Raw genomic sequence first — 22,370 nt, 5'->3', positions numbered from 1 at the left:
CCATGCTCACAGATGTGCAAAGTTCAAACTCTAATTGGCATTACAAACAATGAATTATACCCACTCTTGACACTATTCAGAGATACTGATTCAGATCAACGTACAGAACTTACTCAAGAGCAGAAAGACTCTATTAACCATCTTGGTCATCTCATTTCCACTTGATGGACTTCATGTTATTTGTTTGTGGTGACACGTCCCACCACTGTGTTTGCTGTGCTTTGTCAATGGCAAAACAAAAACAGGGAAGAAGGGAGGCCTAAGACAAGAAGTGATGCCATTTGACAAGCTGAACGTCAGACCTAACACGGTGTATTTACATTGTTTGCGACAATCTTGTCGTGAATGTGGTAGTTGTGATTGGTGGGCAAAGATTAAATGTGGAGGTTACCAGTGAATTATTTTGATCCATAGGAGTCACCTCCATTTGATTGCCTGTTGTATTAGCTGTAATGGTAATTTTTGCCCTGGAAATCCTTGGGCAGCATTAAGAGAGTATTTAGGAGAAGTACAGTTAGATGATCACAGTTTAGAGGGTTTATTTGAAAACGAAGGAGCCAGACGGAGAGCCTGGATAGTTTGGCTCATCCAGCAAACTTTGAAACGTGTGGTTACCCTAAGGGATACACATATTTTGGAACAGCAATGTAGTAGGGGAGTGAAAGTCCCTATTAAACATGGAGTTCCTGAAGATAGCTGGGAAAGGACATGCTGATATTGGCAGCGGCGCTGTAATGGTTGTCACAATCACCATCCTAGCCACACTACACAAGGTTGGTACTGTCACAGCAGACCCTGGTAAAGCCTTATTTGACCCCAGAGAAAATATTTGGGTAACGCTGGCACGAAACTTGAATACTGCCTCCTTTTGTGCCAGTTTGGCCACCCCAATGTCACCATTTGTGACATGCTTAGTAGGTGTTCCAATAAATGACTCCAATATAAATTTGTTGACTGAGACCCCCATAGATTTTTGTAGCAGTGAGGTAAACTATTATGAAAATGGATTGGTGATTAGTTTTACCTCATTTACTGGAAAATGTATGTATGGAATCAATTCATGGATTCATACACTACCCTTTTATCCAGGCAATCCTCAGGAGATTGAAATTCTTGGGACACTTACTGCTCCTTCATGTTTTTATTTTAAAAATAAATAGCATCAGCATATGGGTGGCCATTGGGGATAAAGGATGACAATCGTCTAAGGCCTACTTTTGTTACAGGGTCAAACAGATGGAATAATGAATCCTTATGGTGCTTGGAGCTGACTCAGAATAAAACAACCCCAGCGTCATCAGTTACCCTAGGCAATTACCAGGTGGCCTATTTTTAATATGTGGCAATCGCGCCTGGGCTGGGATACCTCCAGCACCTATTGATGGGCTATATACAGTTGGACAAGTAAGCATGGCAATGCTTATAGCAATTTAGAAAAGTTTGCTTGCTGAGGAGGCTAATGCTACTATTAATGTTTTATCATTATTAGCTAAGGACTTATTTAGTGTGCAGCATGTGGTGTTATAGAACTACATCGCGATTGACTTCCTGTTATTAGCGCATGGTCCTGGTTGTGAAGACTTTGATGGAATGTGTTGCATGGACCTTGAGGATCATTTTGAGTCCATCCACAAGAAAATACAGATCTTAACAAGATCCAGCAAGATGTGGGATTCTTTGGATTGAAGTCATTATGTGATTGGTTGGGCCTTGGTAGGTAGAGAAAGGGATTAGTGAAAACAGGAATTGTTGTGTTATTAGTGGTTATCTTGGAATGTGTTTGGTTGTTTGTTGTCATGTGTGTGTAGAGTGTTTGCGAAGGTAACAGAACAGGCATGGATTGTGCAAAAAGAAAACGGGGGAATTGTGGATGCACGGCTGGAAAAGCAGGGACATGTGCACAATCCTGCTTTTAGCCTAAAGGATGAATAGAAGCTGAAATGTCCTTGAACTGTTTTTTAGATGGGATAAGGATGAAGGAAAGTTTAGAGCAATAGCTATAACAGGATGCTAGACAGGATGTGTTGACCAAAAGTTGGGGAAGGCTCACAGCATCCAGCCACATGGACAGAGCTTCTAAGCCAATCATGTATACTGCAAGGACGCGTGAACACTATGGTTTAACCAATGATGTTCAGAGTTAGGTGCATGATATGCTTAACATAGTATAAATGTAAGCCAAATAGCTGAATAAATGAGCCAGATTTCTAACTCATATTGAGTGCTGTCTTGACTCTGGCTTATCTCTGGCAACAGGGTAAGAGAACATATGATCACTGAGGCTGCAAAAACCAGTGGGTCCTTGGTCAAAGCAGCTCAAGGATATATGATGGAGTAAGTGGGTCAGTGCTGAAGCAGGGCAAGATGTAGGAGCAGCTTGTTTTGGCTCTCATGCCCCTGCTGTAAAGCATGAGCAATATATCTTCAAGGTCCCTGGCAGACTGAAGAGAGAGAAGCAACACCACAGAGCTGGGGCCAAGTCCTGCTCATTCACTGCTGGCTGTTCGTCCCAATGGGGCCCAGATCCTGACAGCATGAAAATGATAAACATCATCAGGCTGATACTGTGCAAATGTTATCCTAGGAGCTCTGAAAGAGAGGAGATGGCATGACAGGCCAGAGTAGAGTATCTCATCCCTATGCCCTTGCAGCAGATATGTGGATGGGGAGCCTTGGGGCACTTAGCACAGCCACTGCAGTGGGAACTGCATGAAGGCAACTGGTCTGGGTGGGATTTTCTTCCTGCATGCAAAACCGTCCTCTCTGTTAGGCAGCCAAGTAGTCTTACAGCTGGCATTGTCTGGCTGCCAGCATGGAGTAACCAAACACTCCTACAAGAACTAGCTTTTCTTGCTGTCAGCCTCTCTCCTAGCTTTCTGATTTGTCACAGGTATCTGGCATTTCATGGGTATTTTCTAAAGGCCAGTGAAGTGTGCTTTGCAGCATGCATGGGTTTGATCACTGGCATGAGCTTTGAGTGAGCCTGTGTCTGTTCTGGGATAAAACAGTGGCAGTGAAGAACATCTTGCTGACATAGAAGTAACTGCTTCAGGTGAGCTGGATAATGCTGAAAGGAAACAGGCCTTTCTGGTAGAGTGCTGGGAAAGGGTAAAGGTTTGTTCCTGCCTTTCCCTGGGACTGCCCATGTGTAACACATTTCTTTTAAATGGTGTGGGCAGCATAATTCGCTCAGCCCATCTGCCTGGGGGAGTTTACAAACCAACTTATGGCAGCAGCCAAACTGACCATGGTAGTTTCATGACAGGGTCTTGGTTTGTGTCTCAACATTAACTTGCTGTGCAGCACATTTCACCAAGTTGTGGAGACCAATTTCTGTGCCAAAACACCAGGAGGGTGGCCATGGGACAGATACAACTTTTCTGCACCATTTGTGCCATTGCAAATGAGAGGCAGCAAAGGAGCATCTTTTCAAGCATTTGCTCTCTGTTTGCAGGTGCTTTTAACCAGGCTTGGTTGGTGCCTCTCTACTATCAACTGATCTGGGATTGAGATGCATCTAAACATCAGGCCTTGGTCAAGTACCCAGCATTAAAGTGCTTTTAAAAACAGGGCTCATGCACTTAAATCAGATGAATAATCTTAGTCATGTAGATTTGTCTACTGAAAAATGAAGTTGTTCTTCACACACTTGGCTGTCGTAGTCTTTAGCCTTAAGAGAAAGTAGTTGGAGTTCTGGTTAAAACCTTATTGGCTTCTGTGGAAGTTAACATTAAAACTAAGTCCATGTTGAGACTAGGATAAGGTTCGTGCTTGTGTATGTGCTATTGCAGGCAACCTTTGAGAGAGGACAGGCAGAACTGAGGTTTCCAGTGAAATTTGTGACATGCTCACCGAGGAATGTGCAAAATACAGCCTGTACGTAGGGGCAGAACAAGTACTACAGACACAAGGTGCTACATTTAAACTGCATTTAAACTTAACAATTAAAGCAAGCAAACACCTCCCCATGCCAGGCACTTAGCTTTTCCTTTTGTATCAATCAGTCCAGCACCTCATTGAATCTCCTCTTTCCCACCCTGCTGTGGCCCTGAAGACTTTTATTGCTAATTTCCTTCAGTTTGAATAATTTTTGAATAGAAATGTGAGGTTTCTGAAAACTGCAAGAGATTCTGGGCCTGGAGAGTTGTATCCAAGCAGGATGTCTCAATGCTAGTTTGTTATGGCATACATTACATTGCACATTGCAATGGGATTTGCACTGACTTTTATTCAGTAGTGATAGGAGGTGTAATTTAGATAGTTATACCTAGTTTAGTATTGTGATGAGTTTGTGCAGCAAAGATGACCAGTTTGCAATGAGAAGGGGATGAGAACAGTATAGTAAAGCAACAGGACATCTTTTAGCTGAAAGGAGGAAGAATAGTAAGGATGCATAGGTGACCTTCTGTCCACTTAGTGCATGATATGTCTTATGGAGAAATTGTAAGAAAAGTCTTTCTTCTGGAGAGCAGCATGTATGTCAGCAGGAAATGGGAGTGGGGCTGGAATAGATTCAGTTGGGGCTGGGTATGTGGTAAGGTGAGCTTTATCCCAGAGACAGCCTAGAGGGGAAGGTAAAGCCATGAAAAAAAGGAGGGTGACTGAAGAGCCGTGACAAGGACTTTGCCTGCAAATCAGACATCTATTTTACCCTACAGCAATCTCCTCTGCATGAGAAATCACCATCTAAGTATTTCTGAAGTGGGAAGATGGAAATAGGAATGAAGGCTCGAGCAGACAGACCAGTCTTATTGCACTCCTCTGATTTAAGAGCTAATGGATATTAGCTCTGTCTTTCAAGTGCATAATGGTGCACTGATTTTGTGACTCATCTTTCAGACATGGTATCGAGATTTCTCCCGATAACTCCGAGGGTCCAGCCAGCGGAGTAATGGCTTAATAAAATAGCGAGACGGCTTCCCAGGATATGCTTTGTAAAATAAAAGTTTTAATAACAGCAAAAATAATAAACATTACAAAATGAAGAGAGATAAGCCGAGCACAGTGTACCAAGCACAGCTACACAGGCTAAGGCACTCCCAAAAAGCCTCGTGTACCCTTATGCAGGCCCTTTAGTACTCGATGGTCTAGGTGGGCTTATTTGGCTCTTTGCCCAATGAGATGGACACTAGACTTTGAGGTGCACTTCCAAAGCCCTATCACTGTGTCTGTGCTGGGACTGAGCCAATTGCAGTGAGCAGGCTATAGAAAATTCTAGCTTAACTTCCTTATATGGAAACACCTGCTCGGGTACAGAAATGCACGACTACAAGATGGTGCTTTCAGTACAGTTATCAATACTGTAGTTTGGGAGTCAACCTTGGGTTGAAAACCTGGGAATTGTTGGGAGATGGAGCCCTGTGGTGTACATGCTTGATGGGGTGCAATGCTGCTTTCAAAGTATGACAGCTCATGTAATTGAAGACACTGCCCTGCACACTTAACTTTGAATTGCAAATGCCATCACATTTCTTCTGGTTTGGAAGACGCATCTTCCTTGCTTAAAAGCTGCTCTGCCAGTTCAGGTTTGAGTGTAGGTGTGAGGTGAGGGGAGATACTCAAACTGAATGTGAATTCAGACTGCAGACCATGGGAGCAAACTGGAATTGCTGACCCTACAAGTGGGGTATCTCTCAAGGAGAACTGTGCGTATTCTTTGCCAAGCTCTCCCCTCTCTTTTCACAATATGAAATGATGTGCTGTTTCTTGAAAGTGAGAAGAGAAGCAGTGTGAGAAGAGGGAAGCAGCATTTGTAAGGATTCATGTCCCATGATGGGGCTGCCTGTTGTGCTATTGCTGCACAGGCTGAGCAGTACTTTGAAGTGTGATTTCTTTTCTCTTTTTCCTGGGGTGCCTGGCAATAGCCACTAGACAGAAGGAGACATTTTCTGATGTTCTTTAACAGTAGAAGAATTTATTGCAAGTGCATTTAAAAATAGAGTCCAAGGACCATCTGTCTTGAGTGTTTTAGTGGAAGTGGGGACAGCTCGCAGTGGCTGCTTGATTGACGGGTCCAGAGAGTTTTGTGTGGACCTGTGGCTGCAGCCCACTTACATCTGGCCTGCCTCTGTAAAGAAACTCACTGATCAAGCCAGTTGTGACCTGGTGCCTCTGCCTTGGGTAGGTCTGTTTGGCACCCATGCAAGCACTCTCAGAAGAATTGAGCCCTTGCTGGTCATCCCATATTGCCTTTGAGAGCAAACTCTACCTCCCAGAAGACAGGTATCAAGAGTGTTTCTGGTGCTGTTGGGTGTCTAAGCTGTAGCTGGACTACTCTGAGGAGATGGCATATTGATGACTGGGGGATCTGCCTTGCTGGGGCCAGTCATGTGTGGAATGGAACCAGGAGGAAATTTGATTTGCTCTGAGCAAGCTGTTGGGGAAGTGTTCCCCAGGGCTGGGCACATCTCAGCAACTGGCTTTCCCCTCTCACTATGCTGACCTGTGTCTTGCCCTGAACTACATTCTGCAAGGGTGCCAGCACTGCGGAGCTGCCAACTTGGCACTTCAAAAGCGGAGCTAGTGCAACTCATTTCACAGAGGGATACCAGGCGATGTGAGAGCCCCCAGCTGCTGCTGACTCCATACAGAGCTGGTATTGCCTCCATTATGGGAGAGCTGACAGCTGGGAGCTGGGATTTGCATGCTCAGCAGAGTATAGAATAGCCAAGGGTCCTGACAGGATGCAGCAGCAGTCCCATGGCAGTTGTGGCAAATGCACCCAGGGAGAGAGGCATTAGGGAGTTGTTGGGGGTTAGATTTGGTTTTTTTTCTTCTCACAGAATTTCTTCCCATAAGTTTCCAAGAAGCCTTAATGACTACTTAGAACAAAAAGGGGTACTTGAGGGATATGGCAGCACGAGGCTACACCTATTGTTTCTGAGTCCCTGGGAGTGTCCCTCAGAGGGGAGAGAGGATGAGCTTTGGGAAAGGCAAAAAGACAGATCTGGGGAAGGGGGAGGCACTCTTGCTCTCAGCGCCGAGGAGGACGGTCAGGCTGCCCTCTGCCTCTGCCTCGTCCTGGGAAATCTATCGTCATCTGCTGTGTACCCGGGAATCCTGAACTCGCTTTCTCCAGCCTCTCCCCCCACCGCCGCTGCTTCTTCGGACCTTTGAGGCTCTCCTGCTACTCTATAGCCCTGCACTGCCCAGCCCTGCCGGGACACCCCTGTGTTGCCTTCGATATGAGGCAATGGCGACCTGGTTTCAAAGAGTCAGCACGGCAGCTCGACGTCCTCGAGCTACTCGGGCCACTGACACGCTGACACCAATGTGGTGGACGGCAAATGGCGGTTTATTGTATTACACATGGGGTTAAATAGTCTAAAGGGTCTTCTACTATGTCAGTGGGAGGGCAAAGGATCTAAAGGTCAGTGGTTGGTGGGAAGCTAATGGGGCTAGGAGGGGCCACCACCCAAGGGACGGGGGGAGGGTCCTTATCTTCCCGTGACATCACGTGATCTTCCGAGCGCCTGTCCCTAGCTATCACCCACACATCTCCCCCCCCCTTTTCACAAAAAAAATGAGGTAGTTAGAGGCATTGGAGAAAAGGGGTACAAGGTAGTAACTTGATAAAAAAAGAAGGGGTTTGGAAAACTTGAGTAAATTCTGCGAAGCTGACTAGGCAGAACTTTGCAACTGGCAGTGTTCACAGTTTGGTTTACAACAATTGTTGCTGTCCTACAAATAGAATGTTGGCCCGTTCTAGGCGTGTTTGAATAAATGTGACTAGCTTGTTTAACAGGCATGGTCCAATGGCGAGAGCTAAGAGTAACATTGCCAGTGGACCTATCAATGTGGAAATTAGGGTGGTGAGCCATGGCGATTGATTGAACCAGGACTCGAACCAGCCCTGTTGGGCTTCCCTGTCTTTCTTTCTCTGAGCCAGTCTATCTCGGAGTTCTGCCATGGAGTCTCTAACGACTCCTGTATGATCAGCATAAAAGCAACATTCTTCTTTCAAGGCGGCACACAAGCCTCCTTGTTGCATGAACAGGAGGTCCAGTCCCCGCCTGTTCTGCAGGACGACTTCTGAAAGTGAGGAAACCGATTTCTCCAGGAAGGAGATGGATTTCTCGATCCTCTGCAAGTCCTCGTCGATAGTCACTTGTAATTGAGAAAGTCCTTGGTGTTGGGTCACGAGGGCTGAGACACCTGTGGCTGTACCGGCTGCTCCCAGTCCAAGCAGCATCGCGATGGTTACTCCTGTTATTATTTCTCGCTTGTGGAGCCGGCCCGGTTCCTCGGAAAGTTGACACACCTCCTCGTCTGAGCGGTACAAGACCCTAGGAACAATCAGAACTTGGATACAAAAATCATCAGAGTCATTGAATTTGGCCAGGGACACACAAGGACTCACCCCAGACCGTTGACAAACCCACATCCCGGATGCAGCTGGGATCACCCACTTATTGATCTTCTTGTCAGGTTTGACAACTTCGGTGCAAACCTTTCCCTTCTGCTTGGCTAAAGTTGCACTGCCAAAGCATTTTCCCTGACCCGTGACTTGACTCAAGGTGATTCCTCTGCGGGGAGTGTCCCACCTGCACTGGTGGGGGACATCAGCTGTGGAATAACTGAATGGGATGTTTAGAGCAACTCCTTCATAGAAAGGAGGTTTAACATCGTAACAGAGCCAGCATGGATTGGTTAGGTTTGGGTTGGATTCATTCAGAGATGAAAAGGTAGCTTCTAGCATGCGGAAAATGGGATTCGGGTCAGACACGGCTAAGTGGTCTATCTGAAAGGCATCTGCATAGCTGGTCGGGGTATTGGTGACTTTTGTGGGCAAAGATTTGGGGTGGATTGTGCTTTTCCTTTTTTGTGAGTCTCTAATAATTTCTTTGGGTCCGACCGCCCGGGGCACTGGCGGCTGGAGTCTGATAATCTGTACATTCACCCATTCTTTTGGTGACTGGAGGACTACTGTCCACGTCCTGCCTGTGGCCCAGCTAGGGTGATCTGGTTGTAAAACAGTCATGTTATAATCAGTGCATGTCCGGCGTGTAGGGTCCTGATAATAGTTTCGATAGAACCCTGACCTGAAGAAGGGTTTGTTACAGCCGGTGGGTGCCCAGGAGAACTGTAAGAATTTATCGGGTTCCTGTGGGTCCCACCCATATCCTGATGGTCTGGCATCTGTAACAATGGTTTCACACCCCCAGTAACCACAGTGGCCCCACCCCGGGTAGTTGCAGTACCTTTTCCCTGGGTTGGAGGCTGGGCACCAGTAGGCCATGTACATGTGCATGAGGTGTGGGGCGTGGCGGTCTATCTTTGGTCGCCCCGGGAACAGATCGGTGATGTGGAACACAAAGGATGGGGTGCCCGGTGTGGTGATTTCTTTGAGCACCTTGTCATTTGAAAGGTGTTTCATGACCCACCTGAATGGTTGATGAGGATAATAGTCTGGGCTGGCTTGCATTCTGGCAACCAGCCCCAATAGCAAAATCATACAAAAGCATCGTTGTTGCCTGGGTCTCACTGGCGTGGGACACTTGGGTGCTCTCGGTTCGTTCCTTTTCTCTGGAATCGCTTTTACAATTGTTTGTATGTCTTTGGGATTTACTGGCGTGTATATTTTTTGTTGGTTGTCCTCTATTCTAGTAACTCTTACTGGGAATGCTTTCACTGTGGAAGCCGGTGTCCACTCAGCACAGGCTATTTTTATTTTTCCCCAGTCAGTGACCTGGGCTGGCTCATGTTGTAAACTCTTTTTGAAGTGGCTGAAAGCTTTATTAGGTTTCATTTTAAATCGTGTAGGTTCTGCTCTCTTTGTTTCTGAATCCCAATCACTGTCTGTCTGCTCTCCGGAGCTGCTGCTGCCGGTACTGTCTGACAAGGAGTCAGAGGCACACTGCCAGCTCACTTCTGGGTTTGAGTGTCGTTCAGTGCGGCTCCGGCCCTGCCCCCCCTCTCGGGGGTGGCTCCACTCCCGCCCCCCCTCTCGGGGGTGGCTCCACTCCCGCCCCCCCTCTCGGGGGTGGCTCCGCTCCCGCCCCCTGGGCTTGCCCTGCCTCCTGCAGGGCGAGGTCTCTCCCCTGAATGCTGGCAGTGCTGAACGCAGCTCCCGACGGGACACGTGCTCCTCGCGCCCCTCCCGCACGTACGTGCCTGCGGGAAACCGCGGCCCCGAGGCGCGCACGCGCTCCTCGCCGCTGTCCCGTGCATGCGGGTCTGCGGAAAACCACGGCTCCGAACCACGCGGGCGCTCTCCGCGGCTTTCCCGCGTGTGCACGTCCGCGGGGAACGGCGGCGCCTCCCCGAGCGTGCTTTCCCCACCGCTTCCCGGCGCGCACGCGCCTGCGGAAGCCCGCGGCACCGGGCCGGGCGCGCTTTCCCCGCCGCTTTCCCGTGTGCACGCGCCCGCGGGAACTCGCGGCGCCGCTCCGAACATGCACCCCCTCCCCTCCTGCTGCGCGCACGAGCCAGCAGAAGCCCGCGGCTCCTGTCCGAGCACGCATTCCTCTCCCTCTTCCCCGGCTTTCCCCTGCGCATGCGCACTGGCGCACACCCACGGCTCTGGGCTCTCCCCACCACAAACGTTCAGACCCCGCCCCTCCCCGCTGCCGCCATTTTCAAACCCGTACGGTGGCGGTGCCGGCCGCGTGCTCTCCTGAGCCACGTGCTCGGCGTCTCTGGCCTCCTCGGCCAGTCCTTGCCAGAAAAATCGTACGCGCTGCCGCGCCTCGGGTACCGAACCACCGATCGACGGCAAGGGGACTGAGGAGGGACCTCCGGATGCCCGGGAAGGCTACGCGGGCGGGGGGGAAGCCGACGGGCTCGGGGTGGGGGTCGGGGGGTTCCCTGAGGGCACCGGGGGCTTTGGGCTCGGGCTCCGGGAGGGGGGAAGCGTGCTTGGCTCCCGCGGCTTCTCGCACTCGGATAAATCATTTTCAGATGCCGTTTGTGTGGTGGCCCCCACTCCCAGCTTAGGAGTGGCCAGCAAACACACACGGGCGGCACTCCAGGTCTCTTGTTCTTCCAGCGCTTTCCGTAAACTTTGCTTGACCCTCCCCCATGCTTTAAGGTGTTTCCCGCTCCCTGTGGATTCCGTATCTTCGGCCAGCGCGAGTGTACACCTCCCCCATACCTCCGAATGGAGGATTTCTACTGGGCGCTCTATCACCCCAAGCTCCAGTAATCTTGCCAAAGCAAGTTGTAAATCTCTGGGCTTGCACTCAATCCCCCACTGTCTGTGAATTACACTTACGACCTTCGCGATTGCCTCCATGAGTCTCGCTGGTCCGGGGACGTCTCCCCCGCCGAGGGTCAGTTCCTTTGGCCTGCCCCGGCCGCTGCTCCTGTCCAGGCGAAAAATCCCGACTCCCGAGCGTTTTTCTTGTTCCCGGGCTTTCGGCACCAGAATGTTGCCTTCGATATGAGGCAATGGCGACCTGGTTTCAAAGAGTCAGCACGGCAGCTCGACGTCCTCGAGCTACTCGGGCCACTGACACGCTGACACCAATGTGGTGGACGGCAAATGGCGGTTTATTGTATTACACATGGGGTTAAATAGTCTAAAGGGTCTTCTACTATGTCAGTGGGAGGGCAAAGGATCTAAAGGTCAGTGGTTGGTGGGAAGCTAATGGGGCTAGGAGGGGCCACCACCCAAGGGACGGGGGGAGGGTCCTTATCTTCCCGTGACATCACGTGATCTTCCGAGCGCCTGTCCCTAGCTATCACCCACACACCCCTGCCTCCAGCTGCCAGCGCAGAGCTCCTCATCTCATCCACCAGCCCGGGACTTTTCCTTCCTTCCAGTTCGGCCTCTCGGAGTCCTGCAGGGGCGCCGAGATCAAACTGCTCTGGGCTTTTGTAAAAGAAAGCCCTCAAGGTTCTTGATTCTGTTTATTATTGATGCTGTAGTTGTTGTTTGTTTGTCGTTTTGTCCTATATACTAGTAAAGAACTGTTATTCCTACCCCCATACCTCTGCCTGAAAGCTCCTTTAATTTTCCTTTTAACTGGAATAATTTGGAGGGAGGGGATTTGAATTCTCCATCTCTAGGGAGGTCCTGCCCCTTCCTAGCAGATATCTGTCTTTCAAACCAAGACAGATTATTGGTGCCCAACGTGGGGCTTGAGGGCATTGAGAGGAAAAGGAATAACAGTTCTTAAGTGACCTTGTGCACTGGGTATAGAAACCTCCCTAAATAGCATCATGTGGTCTAGCTTACCTTGGTTTGGGTGGCATGTGGTTGTGGCTGTGTTTCTCCCATTTGCAGGCCCTTATTTAAACATGGGCCCTATAACTAAGGCTACTGTGGCTGTTATCCAGTTTGCACTATGGGTTAATAAGGTGAGGAATTCATGGATTTTTAACTTCCTCTGGAAGGCAGGCACATGGATACATGGCTATCACACTCTAAGTGTTTGTTTGTGGGGTTACTTTAACAATGGTACCTATTGTGAGGAAATGACACCAGGGGAAATTTTTTCCCAACCCTTTACTCGGCTCTTTGGGTCTATTCCACCAGTTTTTGAAGGGTTTAAATCTTCTCTGAATGCTAATGATATCATACAATGGCTAGTATTGCTCACAGGCCTATTCTATTTAATATTCCGAGATAAGGGGAGATTGGCCTGGATAACCACCCTGATACCTACCCCAGAGAATAAAGATACTGCCCTAGAGACTGAGAGTGCTGCCATGGAGCCTGACACTGCCCTAGAGACTGGGGATGCTGCCCCACCACCTGACCCTGACATAAAGCCCACCTCAGGAATGAACCACCCAGATTGGGTGGGAGTTCTGGTGAAGGAGATGGGCAAGATGCTGAAGGAGCACACTTCCCTAGTGGTGGCCTCATTAGCCCCAGCTGCTGGCAAACCCTCCCCCTGCCCTGAAGAGGAAGAGTCTGAAGGTGCAGCAGTGGAACCCACAGACGTTACAACTGTCCAGGTTCCAGCTGAACCACAGGGGCAGTCACAGCCAGCAGCAGTTGCCCCTGTGGAAAGGAAGAAATATAAGGTGAAATCAGAGCACCCAAGTGATAAGGATAAAAAAGGAAGGCCCTCACAACCCACAGGGGAGCCAGAAGTTGAGATCATCACCGAGTCCCTGTCATATGAAAATCTCCGTACTCTGCAAAAAGATGTTGCACGACGGGGACGTGAGCCTTATACAGCCTGGTTACTTAGGGTCTGGGACCTTATGGGTAGAGGTGTGCAACTGGATGGTGGTGAGGCAAGGAATATGGGACCCTTGACCCAAGACTCAGGTGTGAATCAGGTATTTGTAAAAGAGCAAGGACCCCTTCACCTTTGGGACCGGCTTTTAATGAGTGTAAGGGAGAGGTTTGTCCACAGAGACAGAATGCAGGAGCACCACCTTAGCATGCGCTGGAAGACTGTTGAGGAAGGGATCCAACAGCTGAGAGAAGTGGCAATACTGGAGGTGGTTTTTGGGAGGGATGGACAGCATAACAATGACCCCGACAACGTCAGGTGCACAGGGCAAATGTTGTGGAATCTAGCAACTAAAAGGGCCATCTGAATATAAAACATTCATGTCAATGATTAATGCTGATACCAGCCGAGTGACTGTAGGTTCTGTAGCCAGCAAGCTTAGAAATTTTGACAGTATGATCAGTGGCCCAATACAGACTCAGGTCTCTGGGTGGTTAAAGAACTCCAAGAGGAGATAAGGGAGGTGAGGGAGGAGATGAGGAGGAACAGTTCCCATGTGGCACCGGTGCGAGTCACAGGCCCCAGAGTCAGAACCCAACGTCCCTCAGCTAGAGAGAGAGAGTACATCCCAAGAGCTGACTTGTGGTCCTTCCTGCGTGACCATGGGGAAGACATGGGAAGGTGGGATGGGAAACCCACTTCTGCCCTAGCAGCACGGGTGCGTGAGCTCAAAGAGAGAAACACTAACCGAGGGGGTTCCACTAGAATGAAGGTAGCCTCAGCCTCTCATGACCAGGCTGTCAGGTATTACAGAAATGAGGATGCTCTGTCAGACCCCCTTGAAGGAACCTCTACTATGTATACACAGGAAGAGAGTAGTAACCGGTGCTAGAGGGGCCCTGCCTCTAGCCAGGAAGAGGCACGGGAAAACAGAGTCTTTTGGACTGTGTGGGTTCTATGGCCTGGCACATCAGAGCCACAGAAATATAAAGCTTTGGTTGACACCGGTTCTCAGTGTACCCTAATGCCGTCAGAAAATGAGGGAGCAGAACCTATTTCCATTGCCGGGGTGACAGGGGGATCACAAGAATTGACTCAGTTAGAAGCCAAAGTGAGCCTGACCGGGAAGGAGTGGCAGAAACATCCAGTTGTGACTGGCCCAGAGGCTCCGAGTATTCTGGGCATGGACTATCTCAGGAATGGCTATTACAAAGACCCTAAGGGGTTCAGATGGGCTTTTGGAATAGCTGCTGTGGAGGCAGAGGGCATTAAGAAATTGAACACCTTGCCTGGATTATCAGAGAACCCATCTGCAGTAGGACTCCTGAAGGTAGAAGAGCAACGAGTACCTGTTGCCACCTCGACAGTGCATCGCCGGCAGTATCGGACGAATCGAGATGCTGTGATCCCCATTCACAAGATGATCCGAGAGCTGGAGAGCCAAGGGGTGGTCAGTAAAACCCACTCACCCTTCAACAGCCCCATTTGGCCTGTGCGCAAGTCTGACGGAGAATGGAGACTGACTGTGGACTATCGTGGCTTGAATGAAGTGACTCCACCGCTGAGCGCCACTGTGCCAGACATGCTGGAACTCCAGTACGAGCTGGAGTCCAAAGCAGCGAAGTGGTACGCCACAATCGACATTGCTAATGCGTTTTTCTCCATTCCTCTGGCTGCAGAATGTAGGCCTCAGTTTGCTTTTACCTGGAGGGGCGTGCAGTACACCTGGAACCGACTGCCCCAGGGGTGGAAGCACAGTCCCACCATCTGCCATGGACTGATCCAGGCTGCACTGGAAAAGGGTGAAGCTCCAGAACACCTACAGTACATTGATGACATCATTGTGTGGGGGAACACAGCAAGGGAAGTATTTGAGAAAGGAGAGAAGATCATCCAGATTCTCCTGGAAGCTGGTTTTGCCATCAAAAAGAGCAAAGTCAAGGGACCTGCCAAGGAGATCCAGTTCCTGGGAGTAAAGTGGGAAGATGGGCGGCGTCAGATTCCCATTGGGGTCATCAATAAGATCACTGCGATGTCTCCACCGACCAGCAAGAAGGAAACGCAAGCTTTCCTAGGCGCCATAGGCTTTTGGAGAATGCACATTCCCGAGTACAGCCAGATTGTGAGCCCTCTCTACCGGGTTACCCGCAAGAAGAACGATTTCCACTGGGGCCCTGAACAGCAACAGGCCTTTGCCCAGATCAAGCAGGAGATCGCTCATGCAGTAGCCCTTGGCCCAGTCAGGACAGGACCAGAAGTGAAGAACGTGCTCTACTCTGCAGCCGGGAACCATGGCCTGTCCTGGAGCCTTTGGCAGAAGGTGCCTGGTGAGACTCGGGGTCGACCACTGGGATTCTGGAGTCGGAGCTACAGAGGGTCTGAAGCCAACTACACCCCAACAGAGAAAGAAATCCTGGCTGCCTATGAAGGAGTCCAGGCTGCCTCAGAAGTGATTGGCACAGAAGCCCAACTCCTCCTGGCACCCCGACTAGCAGTGTTGGGGTGGATGTTCAAAGGAAAGGTTCCCTCTACCCACCACGCCACCGATGCCACATGGAGCAAATGGACTGCCCTCATCACTCAGCGTGCCCGTATTGGAAACCCAAATCGCCCTGGGATTTTGGAGATAATCACAAACTGGCCAGAAAGTGAAAACTTTGATCTCACAGATGGAGAGGAACAAGAGCAAGTGACACGTGCCGAAGAAGCTCCACCGTATAATCAGCTGCCAGCAGAAGAAACGTGCTACGCTCTTTTCACTGACGGTTCCTGTCGCATCGTAGGGATGAACCGCAAGTGGAAAGCAGCCGTATGGAGCCCCACACGACAGGTTGCACAAGCCACTGAAGGAGAAGGTGGATCAAGTCAACTTGCAGAACTCAAGGCTGTTCAGTTGGCCCTGGACATTGCTGAAAGAGAGAAGTGGCCAAAGCTCTACCTCTACACTGATTCATGGATGGTAGCCAATGCTCTGTGGGGTTGGCTGGAAAGGTGGAAAAAGGCCAACTGGCAGCGTAGGGGAAAACCAATCTGGGCTGCTGATGAGTGGAAAGACATTGCTGCTCGGGTAGTCAAGATACCTGTAAGAGTCCGCCATGTAGATGCCCACGTCCCCAAGAGTCGGGCTAATGAGGAGCACCGAAACAACGAGCAAGTAGATCAAGCCGCCAAGATAGAAGTGTCAAAGATAGACCTAGATTGGCAACACAAGGGAGAGTTGTTCCTAGCTCGATGGGCCCACGATGCCTCAGGTCATCAGGGCAGAGATGCCACCTATAAGTGGGCACGAGACCGAGGGGTGGATCTAACCATGGACAGCATTTCTCAGGTTATCCATGACTGTGAGACGTGTGCTGCAATCAAGCAAGCTAAGCGAGTGAAGCCCCTATGGTATGGCGGGCGGTGGTCCAAATACAGGTATGGGGAAGCCTGGCAGATTGACTACATCACCCTTCCCCAAACCCGCCAAGGCAAGCGCTACGTGCTGACCATGGTGGAAGCCACCACTGGATGGCTGGAAACCTACCCTGTGCCTCACGCTACTGCCAGGAACACCATCCTGGGCCTGGAAAAGCAAGTCCTGTGGAGACATGGCACCCCTGAGAGAATCGAGTCAGACAATGGGACCCATTTCAAGAACAGCCTTATAGCAGCCTGGGCTAGGGAACATGGCGTTGAGTGGGTGTACCATATTCCTTATCACGCACCAGCAGCCGGGAAAGTTGAACGGTGCAATGGCCTGCTTAAAACCACCTTGAAGGCATTGGGTGGGGGGACTTTCAAGAACTGGGAGATTAATTTAGCAAAGGCCACATGGTTAGTGAACACTCGAGGTTCCACCAACCGAGCAGGCCCTGCCCAATCTGAGCCCCTGAGAACAACAGATGGAGATAAGGTTCCAGTAGTACACATGAGAGGTATGCTGGGAAAAACTGTTTGGATTAATTCTGCCTCCAGCAAAGACAATCCCATCCGTGGGGTTGTCTTCGCTCAGGGACCAGGATGCACCTGGTGGGTGATGCAAAGGGATGGAGAGACCCGATGCATACCTCAAGGAGACCTTGTTTTAGGATGAACTACCCACATCATGTGTCTGTACCCATATCTGTATGTATAGATGTATATAATTTAGGTCATGCATGTGTGTATATATATATATATTTTGCTTTTAAAGATTTAAATTCAATGTAATAGGTTGGTATGGGAAAAAATTCGGGGTGGATGATGTTGGGGGTTACATTTGGTTTTTTTTTCTTCTCACAGAATTTCTTCCCATAAGTTTCCAAGAAGCCTTAATGACTACTTAGTCAGAACAAAAAGGAGTACTTGAGGGATATGGCAGCACGAGGCTACACCTATTGTTTCTGAGTCCCTGGGAGTGTCCCTCAGAGGGGAGAGAGGATGAGCTTTGGGAAAGGCAAAAAGACAGATCTGGGGAAGGGGGAGGCACTCTTGCTCTCAGCGCCGAGGAGGACGGTCAGGCTGCCCTCTGCCTCTGCCTCGTCCTGGGAAATCTATCGTCATCTGCTGTGTACCCGGGAATCCTGAACTCGCTTTCTCCAGCCTCTCCCCCCACCGCCGCTGCTTCTTCGGACCTTTGAGGCTCTCCTGCTACTCTATAGCCCTGCACTGCCCAGCCCTGCTGGGACACCCCTGCCTCCAGCTGCCAGCGCAGAGCTCCTCATCTCATCCACCAGCCCGGGACTTTTCCTTCCTTCCAGTTCGGCCTCTCGGAGTCCTGCAGGGGCGCCGAGATCAAACTGCTCTGGGCTTTTGTAAAAGAAAGCCCTCAAGGTTCTTGATTCTGTTTATTATTGATGCTGTAGTTGTTGTTTGTTTGTCGTTTTGTCCTATATACTAGTAAAGAACTGTTATTCCTACCCCCATACCTCTGCCTGAAAGCTCCTTTAATTTTCCTTTTAATTGGAATAATTTGGAGGGAGGGGATTTGAATTCTCCATCTCTAGGGAGGTCCTGCCCCTTCCTAGCAGATATCTGTCTTTCAAACCAAGACAGGAGTCTTCCATCTAGATGCTCTGAATCCCTAAGGAGCTCTCGAGGCTATGTGCAGTGATTCAAAGCAGAGAATGGAAAGATGGCAAATGTTCTGTGTGTGGGGAGCAGCATGTGTCCAAGCTGTACTCAGGACACTCACCATGGTTACATGTATGGGACCTGCTCGCATTGCAGGACCAGTAAGCCCTCTTGCAGTACTTGCCTGTGTCACTCATGGGTCCTTACCTGGTATGGGGGAGAGGAAGGGCATGCTAAAAGCAAAAATTGCGTTGCTGATGCTTAAAAGTTTTCATTGTTTTCCTTTATTTACAGGAGAACTGCTGAGTCAGCCGAGACCAGAGGGCCTGACGGAGATCATCTGTCCCAAGAACGGCAGCAAGCGAGTTAATGTTGCCTTGGTTTACCCCCCCACTCCTACTGTGATCAGCCCTTGTTCCAAGTGAGACCAGAATGCAGACCTATTCCCATCAGTAGACACCAGAAAGCCTACGTAAAACATGCCCTCACTAAGCACTTCTTTCTGGAAGGTAGCAGCCCCACAGCCTGGAGACTGTTCTAATTATTTGTGGCTATAGACAGCCCACTCAGAGGATAAGAAGTACAGTGAAGTGGGCTGAGGTGTTCTCTGAGCTGTGTTGTGGCAGATGCAAGACACACATTGGGCTGGACAGATCAGGAGATAATGAAGTCATAGGTGGGTTTTGGTAGGATGGGACCCCAGGAGATTTCTGTACACCCCCTTCTCAAGCAGGACCACTCTCAAGGCAGGTCAGGTTCTTGGGACCTTGTATAGGTGAGGATGTGATCCTTGGATGACAAGGAGGGAGGTGCTACCACCTCTTCAGACTTTATTCTGGGAGAGAACTTCTTTCCTTTTGTTTCATCTGAGTATTTTATTATTTTATTTTATTTTATTTTATTTTATTTTATTTTATTTTATTTTATTTTATTTTATTTTATTTTATTTTATTTTATTTTATTTTATTTTATTTTATTTTATTTTATTTTATTTTAATTTGCTTTCATTGCCATAAGATGCATTACTGGCTTGTGTTCAACATGTTCTCCACCAGATCCCAAGCCAGCAGGACTCCAGGCTGTGGTGGTGCATGGAGTTCTCCTGTTGTAGGAGTAGAGTTACACACTTGTCCTTGTTGAATTTTACAGCACTGTTGTTGGTCCAGTCCTCCAACTTGGTGAGGTCCCCCTGGACAGGAACCCTGCCCTCTTGTGTGTCTATAGCCTATATGCACTTCACAGAGTGGGAATGTGCTTGGAAAACAGAGCTGTATTGTGGTGGGAAAAAATGTGGAACAACACTCACAAAAGCAGCCAATGCCTTGGCTTTTTGATGCATGGGTTTTCCAGAAAAACAGAAATTCAGCTGTGGTCTGTTCTAAGTGGAATGGCACTAGGGAATTTGGTAGGGAGCTTAGAGGAGCAGCTGAGTGTCTTGCTGGTGTCTGCTGCTGTGCTGTATGTGAATGCCTGTTACTTTCACTTCAGTGTCTTGACAGTAGCTTTAGATGCTGTTCTCTCTGTTCAGTACCCTCCTATTCCAAAATACCACTCCTGGTAGAGAATAGCTTCAGTGATGGGTGGTTGTTGAGCTGTATGTGAAGGTGAGGTTAAAGTGCTCACCTGCGGCAGAAAACAAAGCTGCTCTGATACTGAGCCACAGGTCACTACTGCCTGTTCATTTAGTTCTCCTGTGTGTGTGTGTGTCACCAGGAGATCTTCCTAGTTTGCTGAGCGTTCATACTAAAGTAGAAGTGTGCACCTTCTCACGCTTGTTAATGTTAACAGGAGATGGTGTTTTGTAAATATTGTCATTGTTTTGAATACCTTCTCCAAGAGAAGGGGAGGTTGAATGACAGCCTCCTTGACCAATGCGGGTGAGAGGTGGGAATGCCCACTCTCCAATCCATGGTCACCTTGCTAGAAGTATATAATAGGAAGTAATTCTCAGGGTTGTTGATTCCCTGAGATTCTCCTTGGGGTTGCTGGTCCCCAAGGTAATAAGGTTTTCCCCCAGGGTTGCTGTTCCCTGGGAGTTTCCTCGGGGTTGCTGTTCCCAGAGGTAATAAGGTTTTTAGTCTTCTCTTTGCCCTAAGTGTTACACACCAGAGGTAGAGACGACAAGCTGAGTCCGCCAGCGCACATTTCCAAGGTTGTTTATTCTTCATTATCTCAGTCCTTTTTCAGCTCTGCCAGGCCTCCCTGGCAGGGTACCTTATCTTAGTTTTTTCTCAGCTCTGCAAGGTATCTCCAGCAGAGCAGGACACGCGGCAGACTGGGCGGATCAGAGAGCCCCGCACCTTATGTACAGTACCCCTGACCCAACCACCGTCCACAACGTACCTTTTATTTACAAAATTGTACCAATACCTACTACCTATACTAACATGTCAGTTCTACTCTAAGCCAATCTCTAAAACCCAACTCAGCACAAGATGGGGGACGAGAGCAAGAACAAGGAGGACAGGGGCCACTCCCCAATTCCTCCATCTTGCCTCTTCAGCCCCATATACTAAGAATCCTAATTTCTATATTTATATTCTATAATAAACCATCCACTACTTATTTTAAATTCTTAGGATTTGTGATTCTTCCTGCATGTGAGTGTTCACTCCCACGGACAGGAATCAGAGTCAGTGTCCTCCTGGGATCTGTGTGGGTCTAACTGACCCCCCTGTACAGATCCCAGACCCCCCTGTCTGGTCTCCAAACCCTCCAGGGTGGCCAGAGGGATGTTCTAGACTCCAACAGTAATAAACAAAGCAGGAGGATTCTCCCTGCTGCTTTCTGATCTCCCCAAACTCCGTCTCCGTGTGTCTTTCTGGCGAGGCTCGCAGCGACATGTGTGTACTTGGCACAGCACGTTTCTAACCTGCAGGTGCCATTTTTGTTGTACTGTGCTGTCAGGCTATGCCTCCTATCCTCCTTGTCCTCTAGCCTGCCTTCTACAATGTCTGTTAACTGTGTCCCAGTTTCACAGTCACTCTGCTGGCAGGAAACTGGTGTTCTCAAAAAACCCTGTGTTACTTTTACTTTACTTCACACTCACTATTTAGAAGCCTAGAGAAAATCATGTGTCTTAGGTTATTCATCTCAAGCACTATGAACCCTGCTATATTACTTTTTCTTTATCCTTTCCTCTTCCAGATAAACCGTCAGTGCTGGTGCCAAAGGTTTTCCACCGGGCAGAACGTGGCTGATGCTCTGCAGTGCTCCCATCTTTCCAGTTGTAGAGTCGATGCTGACGGGGATCAATGGGACTTGGGAATTTGGACCCTGAAAGAAATGCTGTGGGGCAGGGGCAGCTCCCAGGTGGGGGCTTCATGGCTGGAGTAGATGAAGTCATCTGGAGGTTGGGGATGAAAAGGCATGAAGGAAAATGATTGCTGCAGATGGCAGGGCCACTGGCCAGCGGGAAAGCTCTGGGGATAGGTTTCTGTGGACCCATTGATCACATGTTGAAAACCCATTTGGATCTCATGATGAATGTAAAAATGTTCTTGGTATACCATTTAATTCAGACCTGCTTGGAGGAAAGTCTCTTGAAATGAGCTGTAGCAGGATTCCTTGGATTTATTCCTGGACAGGTGAGTTTTGTGGCAGTTGGCCAAGGCTTTGCCGGGGAGTAAATTGGTACTGTGAAGCCTTTAAAATTGCTCCACCACAAAACAGTTGACTATGTCCCATGCAGCAAATGTGAGTGGAGGCTGGCAGAGAAGCAGGCTGGGAAACATTTCCTGCCCTGTGCGTTCACATATATTGTGCCATGAAGTGGTGAGGATGTTCTGTGATTATGCAGGGACAAAAGCAGGGCAGTCAGTGTGCCTCTGGCACATGCTATTTCTTATCTCTAGTGTTACCACTATCCCTGAACAGCTGCTGTTCTGCCATGTCTGGATGCTCTGTTACTGCCATTGTGGTACTCTCCATGCATTGTGTCCACTAGAGCACTAAAAATCTAGATCTTGGTCATCCTCCTAGGAAACACACCCAGGCATCTTTGTGCAGAGATCTGGTGAAGCAGTGTGTGGCTGTGTGGTACAAACTGATCCTGATCCCCTTGGGCTGACCCTGGAAGCCATGCTTCATGAGCAGCCATTTTCCCTCTCCAGATGTGGGAAAGGCCAGGCTGAGCACTGGTACCAAAGTTCTGGTTTCTCCCCCAGCTATGTGGCTTTGAGGACTTCTAAGATGTTGCTATTAGTT

General features: G+C 49.2%; 1 protein-coding gene across 1 annotated transcript in view; it reads left to right on the top strand.

Moving 5' to 3' along the window:
- The window catches only part of LOC134563400 (malignant fibrous histiocytoma-amplified sequence 1 homolog), a 59,639-nt gene extending 40,640 nt beyond the window's left edge, over window positions 1–18,999 (top strand). Inside the window, 1 exon segment of the mRNA XM_063421311.1 lies at window positions 18,459–18,999. Coding sequence (XP_063277381.1) covers window positions 18,459–18,589 — 131 coding nt within the window. The 3' untranslated portion in view covers window positions 18,590–18,999.
- The last annotated feature ends 3,371 nt before the right edge of the window (window positions 19,000–22,370 follow it).

The sequence above is a fragment of the Prinia subflava genome, chromosome W (genome assembly GCF_021018805.1).
Source record: "Prinia subflava isolate CZ2003 ecotype Zambia chromosome W, Cam_Psub_1.2, whole genome shotgun sequence".
In the NCBI taxonomy this organism is placed as follows: domain Eukaryota; kingdom Metazoa; phylum Chordata; class Aves; order Passeriformes; family Cisticolidae; genus Prinia; species Prinia subflava.
Note: the sequence above shows the minus strand (reverse complement) of the source record. Positions and strands in the feature narration are given on the sequence as shown.